Source organism: Hyperoodon ampullatus (genome assembly GCF_949752795.1).
Source record: "Hyperoodon ampullatus genome assembly, chromosome: 9".
Lineage (NCBI taxonomy): Eukaryota > Metazoa > Chordata > Mammalia > Artiodactyla > Ziphiidae > Hyperoodon > Hyperoodon ampullatus.
In genome coordinates, this window is record NC_136922.1 from 7,522,728 (window position 1) to 7,533,037 (window position 10,310).

General features: G+C 32.7%; 1 protein-coding gene across 1 annotated transcript in view; it reads left to right on the top strand.

The window, feature by feature from the left end:
- Positions 1-8,747, top strand: part of SEMA3C (semaphorin 3C) — a gene marked incomplete at its 3' end in the record, with an annotated part of 189,154 nt that extends 180,407 nt beyond the window's left edge. The window contains exons 16-18 of the mRNA XM_079710851.1: positions 2,520-2,587; positions 4,713-4,843; positions 8,334-8,747. Of these exons, the coding sequence (XP_079566977.1) occupies positions 2,520-2,587; positions 4,713-4,843; positions 8,334-8,747 (613 nt within the window). The remainder of the gene's footprint in view (positions 1-2,519; positions 2,588-4,712; positions 4,844-8,333) is intronic.
- Positions 8,748-10,310: the final 1,563 nt, after the last annotated feature.

Here is a 10,310-nt window from a genome sequence, read left to right on the forward strand (position 1 = left end):
CTCTTCACCCTCAACTACCTTTATTTGTGCATCTGTATCAAATATTAGAATTTAATCTCAAATGTTATTTATTCTGGATTCAGACATGGAGTTGGAAACTTTAAGACAAGATAATCAGTTCACTCTTTAAGTAAATATCTGCTTTTTACACAAGAAGTAGATGATTTCATTGTTTATCCAAAAGAATAGACTATAATGGCGGAAACATTGGCAACTTGAGCCAAATCCCCAATCCTACATGCAATGTAATATGACTGTCTACCCTTATGCTTTCACAATGCTATAAAAAATGCCTGAAAGGGAATCTACACATATAGAAAGCTCAGATGGCTGCCTTGTTGTTTTCATCATTTAAGCCAAGCCATAACAATGGTGTTTGAATGTCTGGAAGCTATGTGATACTGCAAATTCAGATTGCCCAGCTTGGAGGTTCATGTACTTGAGTAAACCGTAACATAGTGCTGATCACAGGACAATAAATTTAACCAATGTGAGTAATATTGCTTGTCTAGATGGCTGAAAATGACCAGTTCAGCCATAAGAACTGTCATATGGTTCTCATATAATATACACTCACAAGTTAGCTGGTAGTAAATAATGCTGTGACTTCAAAATATAGCAAATACAATGCAGTAAAAACCTGACATAGGATCTATTCTAAAGTACAGTATTAATCGTAATTTCTGAGACAAGAGTGACTTCCACTAGTTTGTGTGTGTGTGATTGTAAAGAAATATACAATTGAATAAACATCATGTGGCTTTTGGGGAGAAACAATACTTAAATGACACAAAAATTGTACTCATATTTTCATAAATAGATGTATATAATCCCTTGATTATTTAAACTATTAACTATTTGCTGTAACCTTAAAATAATTTTTTTCACTATCATTGACTTTGAGGTTCGTTTTGCTTTGCAAATTTTATAATCCCACTGTGATTTTAATATTTCCCTTCTTCTTACTGAATATTTTATCATTAAGGTTAAAAATATTAAGAGAGGGGGCTTCCCTGGTGGCGCAGTGGTTGAGAGTCTGCCTGCCAATGCAGGGTACGCGGGTTCGTGCCCCGGTCTGGGAGGATCCCACATGCCGCGGAGCGGCTGGGCCCGTGAGCCATGGCCGCTGAACCTGTGCGTCCGGAGCCTGTGCTCCGCAACAGGAGAGGCCACAACAGTGAGAGGCCCGTGTAATGCAAAAAAAAAAAAAAAAAAAAAAAAAAAAAAAATTAAGAGAGACTTAACTAACCCAATTAAGTGATATGCTTATCCATATATACTTTTCAGCATTGATAATAAACAACTGATCTACCCCTGTACTCCCAATATTTGAAGAGCATTCCCTTTCTTCTCTCTTATAACAATGTTCATGTACATGATTCATTGCTAAGAGAATTTCAGTTGCTCTATCTATTTTGATTTGTTGTACTATGTAACACAATTGAAGCTAATATGTAAGTGAATCCAAGACAAGAAATTAAATAGTTTGCAAATAACTTTAAACTTTTATTTAAATAATGACCAACTTACAAAGGATATAACTAAATTTCTGAAATGCTTAGTTGGTGATATGTAACAAGTAAATTCCCTGAGTGAACCTTAATTGGATCCTGAATAAACTTTTAAAAATTCATAAGGGATATTTTGGGGACAAGTAGTGAAATTTTAATATAAAATGTGTATTATATGGTATTATTAAATAAATATTGATATCTTTAGTATAATAATGATATTGTTCTTATGTAGGGAAATTACTTATTCTTAGAAGACACATATATTTAAGGGTGTAAAATTATCATGTCTGCAACTTATTTTCTAAAGATTTTCATATATGTGCATACACAGTATATACATGACATGTACTTGCATATGAGAGAAAAAATAAATATGGCAAAACACGATTTATGAGTCTAGGTATAACATCATTCATTGTATTCATATATCCACTTTTCTGTAGTCTTGAAATTTTTCAAAATAAAAACGTGAAGGAAAATTCTTATTCTAGTAAATGAAATATTTTGCTTAACTTTATACTAAAAATCCATGTTCTCTGTATCTCTTGTTCTGGAAACTTTTTAGTATATCTGGAAATGGTTTGAAAGCATTGACTTTTGTAAGAGAATTATACTTATTTAAGAAAAAATTATAAGGAGGAAGATGCTAGTGAGTTTATACTTTGGAGTTATCATCTTAGAAAATTTTCTATGAATGTCTCTAAAATAAAAATTTACACTATTAACTTGGAATCTAGCATTTACCCAGGACGTACACATAGTAGGAGGTTCATCTATCACAAGTGGTAGATGGGGAGAGTCTGAATTAATTCAGATTGAAAACAAGGTTAAGTACCCACACTATATTTGAAGCATTGAACAAAAAAATGAAGATAATCAGACCACTTTTCTTTTTGAAAGCTTAGGCAATCAGAAGATTGCAAAATTTAAACTGAAGTCTTTTAAATATGGTATAATTGGCAATGTTAATTCTAAATCACTTGTATATACTTCTGTGCTTTATAGGAGGAGCCGAAGACAAGATGTGAGACATGGAAATCCATTGACTCAATGCAGAGGATTTAATCTAAAAGGTAATTAAAAGTGGTCAAACTTGGTAAAGACTAGCAGTGCTCAATATCATATTTCAGTAAGGGAAACCTCGTAACAGATTAAAGTATGTCATTTTAAAGAAAGATTCACTATAAAAATTAGTGGTATTCATATATGATAATTAAAAATTAAATGTTATTTGTATGTATACTAAGAATTTTGTAAAACAAAAGTCCAGGAACACAGATACCTTGGGTATGTTAGTAGGTAAGTCTTTCACACAGATAGTAATTATAGATTTTCCTAGACATTATTTTCTTTCTGACGAAAAAAATTTACTTATTTTTTTGTTTACCACTGAAGAAAAAATAACATCTTGTTTGTTTGTTTTTTACTGTGTTAAATTACATAACAAAATTTACTATTTTAACCATTTTACAGTGTACAGTTCTGTGGCATTAAGTACATTCACAATGTTGTGCCACCAGCACCACAACTTTTTCATCATCCTGAAGTTAAACCCCATACCCATTAAACACTAACTCCCTATTCCCCGTTCCTCAGCTTCTGGCAACCACTGTTCTAATTTCTGTCTCTATGAATCTGAATACTCTAGATATCTCATATAAGTGGAATCATACAATATTTGTCCTTTTATAAATGGCTTATTTCACTTAGCCTAATGTCTTCTTCAGGTTTCATTCATGTTGTAACATGTGTCAGAATATTTTTTTTCCTGTTTAAGGTGAAAACATAATCCGTTGTATGTAAAATATATATCGCATTTCGTTTACCCACTCATCCATCAGTGAACACTTGCACTGCTTCCAAATGTTGGCTATTGTGAATTATCCTGCTCTGAACATGGGTGTACTTTAGTGCCTTGGTTTTACAGTTTACAACCATTCCATTTACTTCTGGCAGTCCTGCCTTGTATCTTACAATTAATCTAATTCCTTTCTTCCCATCCTGACATGGAGATATTATGTTATTATACTTTTCCCACTGACCCCCTCCCTCCACCTGCACCCCACCAACAGAGGGACCTTCCTCCAGGCTCACCAAGGTGCTACAGAGGTACTGTTGCTAACTGTTAACACTGAGATTCCTGTTGCTAATCTTTTTGAGTCTGGGCATTTTTGTTTTATTTAAATAATGAAATTCTTGTCACTAATTACACTAACTACAAGAAGAAAATTGAGACACATTTTGCTTAATTGTTCCATACATCTAATTGAGGGAATAAAGCCAGGTTACTATTTCTCTGTTTGCTGAGTATTTTATAAACCTGAGTGTCAGTCATAGTGGTAAGAGTATTTGCAGCGGAGGTAATGATGAACAAACACCGATGTAGATTTTGTGTCAAAACCTGAGCTAAGTGTTTTTTTATGGATTATTTCAGTGCTCATGAAATTATTCTTAAATAAGGTCTATTCCTATTCCCACTTTATGAATGAGGATTCTGCCCATGTCTAACCTACCACATGATTATACTAAATACTCTTCCTAATTTAAGAATTTCAGTAAAGAATGTCTGAAAATGTCTGTTTTAGAACCAAGTAAAACTGAAGCACAGAGATATTAAATAACTTCTCTAAGGTTACACAGCCAGTAGTGATGAAGTCAAGATTTTACCTCGGGTAAAATCTGATTTCAAAGATTGTTTTCTCAACCATTACATCCCACTGTGGCCACACCTTGCTTTCTGCCTTTTCCCAATGTTTCCGAATTTAATCTATACCACACTGAGTATGGAGTTTAGGGGTGGGATGAACTTGGCTTCAGTATTGCCTGGCACTTACTAATTCTTTAACTAGGATATGTTTCCTCATAACTCACAGCCTCAATTTGTTCAGCTATGAAAAGCTGAGAAAATTTAATTCACAAAGATGTTATAATAATTAAATGTTCAAGATGATATTAAGTGCATACCTTCGTGTAAAGTAATTCTTGAATAAACATTGATTCCCTTATATCTTTCTCTCCTTCCCTTTAGGTTAAACAAACCAGGCAAACAATGTATAATAGTCTGCTTGTTAAATGATTAAGACTGCCTTTGGAGTTTGCCATAGTTATTCACAATTTTATAGAGAAACAAACATTCATATAATAGAATATGTTCCAGATTCCATTGTCATCCTCTCTCCTTTTATTTTTGCTCTTCAGCATATAGAAATGCAGCTGAAATTGTTCAGTATGGAGTAAAAAATAACACCACTTTCCTTGAGTGTGCCCCCAAGTCTCCACAGGCATCTATCAAGTGGTTGTTACAGAAAGACGAGGACAGGAGGAAAGAGGTGAGTAACTCAGCAGAGCAGCAATCAGTCAGGGCTTTGGAAAGAGCATTAAATCACCATCCCTCAGTGAGGTTCAGATCAAATGAAAAAGGAAAGACATATGAATATCCTTTAATGTCTCTGGGATGACAAGTGCCACCTTCTTTAAAATCCTTTGTCCATAGACTTGACGGATTAATTAGAAATCCTTTCTTCCTGCTCACCTCGATAACACAGTGATTAAAACAATAGCTTGCGCACTCAGATGGGGGTATTGATGTGAGGAAGCATTTGTAAAAGAAACAAGATGTGTGCAAATCCAGAAGCTAAATTCTCATACAACAGCACCTTTGTGTGATTCACAAGATAAAAGGGGCTTTTAAAAAAGTTCGATTTTCCTCAGCAAGAAATGGTAAAGAGCATTTTTCTGCTGTGTGGTAATATGTTTCCATTGCTTTATTATTCATAACTCCTGGGGTTTTGTTAGGTAATATGTGGAATCATTGTGTATATTGCCTTTATTTACTGATATGTTAAAAAAACCCTCGATTTTCAAATAAAAGGACACTTATATTAACCTTTCACTGATCGTAAAGAGCTGCTTTAAAAGGAAAACATTGTAAAGCAGCATAGAGTGAAATGTTATAAATACTGAATTCCATAATATTGATGTCACATTGTCCTGACAAATGAGAGAATAAGAAGAAAAATATATATGTATATATAAACCGTTAAAGTAGCCTAGACTGCAATGGTACTAACAGTACATCATAAAGTCTGATGCAGCAAAGAGAAAACAGAGCCTTCTGCATTTGTGTGTGTTCTATTGTAGGCGTTTTCCATACTACATATTAGATTAATGAGGGCTATGTAGAATGGATACAATCCCAAGCTGTAGAACACAGGCATTGCATCAAAATTACTGAAGCAGTTGTTGGCTCTTTATGAGAAAATACTTCCCAATTCTCAGACCTGCCTATCCAAAGATGTTATGAGTTGTTTAGGAAATTTGGTGTCCCTTGTCACTGGAATATTAAACCATAGGCTAAGAACCACTTGCAGAAGATGAGACATAACTATCAAAGATGAGCTCCATGCACTTCAGGGCCCCTTCTTGCCCCAGATTTCCATGATATTAAATTTTTTTTTTAGCTTTTTCATTAATAAAAAATTATTGTTTGAGACCTATTTTCTTTGCTATCAAATCTATCATCAAATTAGTCTTGAATTGTCTGTAGTCTAATTAAGTTTAAATTATTTTGAATGGATATGGAGCATAAGAATAATTGCCTTGCAAAGTAATCTGGGGTAAAATTCATAATGTACTATGATGATTATCATACAGAAATGGAATTCTTAGGCTAGAACATGACATGTGGACATGAACCATCCTTCCAGAGAAAGTCTGTATGTGTGTATGTGAATTGGAAATCCAAAACTCAAACGGGAGCTTACCTAACATAGATAAAATGCTTTTCTTTTATTCAGTAGAAAGTTCAGTGGAATAATATATAATGAGTGAATGTAATTTCTATTACGTAAAATTGAAATAAGTGAATATATACAGTCTTGAATACATGTCACAGGAATTATCAAATGAAATTTAAAAGGGAATGGATCATAAATTTTATCACTTTTATGATATTTCTAATGTTCTATTTCAGAAGGTTCAAGAATGTGGAGACTCAAATATGACTATCTTGATTTTTCTTCCAATCTCAAAAAACAGAAGAATGCCATAATTTAAGACTATGAAAAAATTAACTCTAATGTAATTATGAAAATCTGTTCTGTCCAGAATTCAAGCAGATCACAATTCCACTCAGTCTCACCTTAGTTGAATAAATTATTAATATTTAATTAAATTTATCTTAATTCTTCCTTAGTACTTTAAGCAAACATACACATATTTCTCATATTAATGGTGTGTAAATATTGAACTTTTATTTTGAAAAGTAAGACAAATGGTAACAAAAAACTTGCAGAGAAAAATGCAAATAGTTCATATTGAATAGCATAAGTGAAAACTAGAAGCCCTCCTCTTCTCCACTTCAATACTTATTCCCACTTCTCAGAGTATAAGGCTGCTAAGAATTATATATTCCTCCAAATAGTCTCCATAATCTTCCTATTTTCCTCTCTCTCTCTGTCTCTGTCTCTCTGATACATACACACAGACACACACACACACACATACACACACTTCATATCAGTACATGTGGAGCTACCTTATTTTCTTGGCTGCATAGTATTCCACTGTATGAACATACCTTAAGTTTTCTAAAGCTATCTACTGGCTACATTATTTCTTGTTTTTCCTCTTATCAAAAACATCATGTAAATGAATATCTGCATACTTGTAAGAGTATATCTTCTATATAAATTCCTAGAAATAAAATGTCTGCACTGAATATTATATACATGCTAATAGATATTATCAAATTGGCCTCCAAAATTTTTCCCAATTTCACACAAATGGAAAATGCTTTCTTTTCTTTTATTTCTGAATGCATTTCTACATTACTTAAAACTATTTTCAAGGCACATTTAAACTTTAAACATTAAATGAACATAAAAAAATTTGCTTTATATATTTCTGTCCTTACTTTTTCCTAATCTCTCTTTTCTAGTTCTGTTCTATTTTTTGTATTTCAATACTATATTTTGCCTTCCCTTATTTTTCTTTGGGTCAAATTTCTTTCTTCCCTCAATGAAATAGCATTCCTGAGTATACATGTAAAGGAACTACTTACCACTTAGGTTTTTATGTATTCATTGACAATACTATAGCGGGAACTGTAAGGAAATGGATTTCAGCATTTAGTTTATATCTAGAAAATGATATTTTTTACAGTATAAGCCTGTAAAGTAATTAAATATTCACCTCATAGCTTCTTATTACTTTTCCTTGGAAAGTAAAACCACTTGGAGTACTTACAAGATAATGAGTTCCAGCTTATTTTTAGTCATTCTTTGTGTTAGATAATAAGAAAAAGCCCTTGATAATGTTCAAAATGCTGCCTCTGCTTATAAAAATTTTAGTTAAGGGAATATTCATTCATTCATTGAAAAAAAGGTAAAATTCAACCCTTTAATTGTGGCTTCATGTTTTTACTCAATAAGTGAGTATTTTTGTTACAATAAAAGGCAAGAACTACAGGATAAAATAGACATTTAAAACTATCTGTGAATTTCATTTATATATGTTGACTGTGATTTACATTCCAGAAACATCCAAAACTCTGGCTTATATGTGGAGAAACTACTTCTATCCAAAGGGAATGCACTTTAAGCTATTTTGGGCAATATGAGTGATAACTTCACCCTCTCTTTAATAGATTCAGTACCGCTGAGACTAGATTTCCTGAGCAAAAAAAAAAAAAAAAAGGCAATGGAACTTACCAAAAATCTGTGTCCACTAAGAAGGAAGTTAACACTCTGTATTGTTGGTCATATCTTTTTAGAAGATATATAGAGTTGGGTATTCAGAACTTTGATATCTCTCTTTTAGGTCAAGCTGAATGAGCGAATCATAGCCACTTCACAAGGACTCCTGATCCGCTCTGTTCAGGATTCCGACCAAGGACTGTATCACTGCATCGCAACAGAAAACAGCTTCAAGCAGACCTTAGCCAAGATCAACTTTAAAGTTTTAGATTCCGAAATGGTGGCTGTTGTTACAGACAAATGGTCTCCGTGGACCTGGGCCAGCTCTGTGAGGGCTTTACCCTTCCACCCGAAGGACATCATGGGGGCGTTCAGCCACTCAGAAATGCAGATGATTAATCAGTACTGCAAAGATACTCGGCAGCAACATCAACATGGAGAAGAATCCCAGAAGATGAGAGGGGACTATGGCAAGTTAAAGGCTCTCATCAATAGCCGGAAAAGTAGAAATAGGAGGAATCAGCTGCCAGAGTCATAATGTTTTCTTAAATGGGGCTTATGCTTCCATCAGTAAATGATCTGTGTTCAGTGATCAACTTCTGAGCAAAGAATCTTGGGCTTTACCCATGGGAAATTCCTGAGAAAGGTGGGTACTCACTCCTAAAGGTGAACGTTACATGAACTGAAATGAGTATGCATTTTCTTGTATGATATTGACTAGCACTAGACATGTCATGGTCCTCATGGTGCATAGAAATATTTAACTTAACCTAGATTTTATTTATATCTTTATTTACCTTTTCTTCAAAACCAATATGGCGACTATAAAACTAGAATTCTTATATCCCTTAATTGAACTAGGGCCTTAACCTGTGATCTTCCATCCTTGCTTTAAGGGTTTAGAGTTCTGTCAATCATTTGTATACAAAACCAAATGCCAAGTTCACAATTTTTACATAGTAAAAGTTACATAAATGCATGTGACAGAGTAGTTGTCAAAAGAAATGTAGAATAGAAAAAAGACAAGGAAGAGGGAATCTAAAAGTTGTATAAAACATGAGCAATTTTCATAAAAAGATAACATGGAGTTTATGTGCTTCCAGTGAAATATAGTATTGGTTACTTTTAAGATTGCAAAACTTATCAGTTTTTGATATCTGTCATTGATCTCTGTTCCCTTGTTTCATCAAGATAAAAGGACACCAACCATTAATATCTTTAATTGGAATTAAGTCAGTGAAGCATTTAAGTTTATATTGTTAGGTAATCATCTTCCAAACAAAAGCACTTTCTTTTTTGGAAGTTATTTAAGTTATTCTTGACTCAGAGAATATAATCTTACACAGTTTAATTGATAAATGTGTTTATTCTAATTTTCTAGTTTGTATGGCATTTTAAAAAATATAAGAAGAAATTTCTTTTGAAATATCAAAATTGTATATGAGGGCCGAAACCATCAAAATGGAAAAAAAAAAGAAAAAATCAAGGTAGAAAATGCAATTTTATTGACAGAAGTTTATTAGAAATGTTACTAACTTTTAACTTCAATAATTAATTTCAATGATTAACTCACTTTTTTTTATTTACCGACCTCAGATATCATACTGATTTTTAAGTCACCGATTCTTTTTTTTTTTAAATACTCTTTCATGTATGCTGGAGAGACGTTCATTTTGTGGAGAAGTGAGAAATATTCTAATTTGAACAAAAATAGACATACTTTATTTTAAAAGAATGTTGGTACATTATGTTCACTGGTACATAAATACAAATGTGGTAAGTTTGTGATGAATAAAATAACTATCTTCTAATTGTATGTTTGGATCCTTTTATTAGAATAATTTAATAGTGATTTTTTTTTACTCCAAATAACGACTAGATGGGAGAAGTATGAAAATTTTCTTCATATCCTCATATTTCTTTTAAAAACACAACTTTTGCTCTTTCATTTTACTTACTTTTAAAGACATTTTCATGTTTCTAGGTGCAAACAGAACTTATATCATATACCTAATCAAAATCTAATATGAAAGTTTTATTTGTAGTTAACAAGCCATGAAGAAGGTAATCAAGGTAGATATATTACCTTCCTAAGCACTAC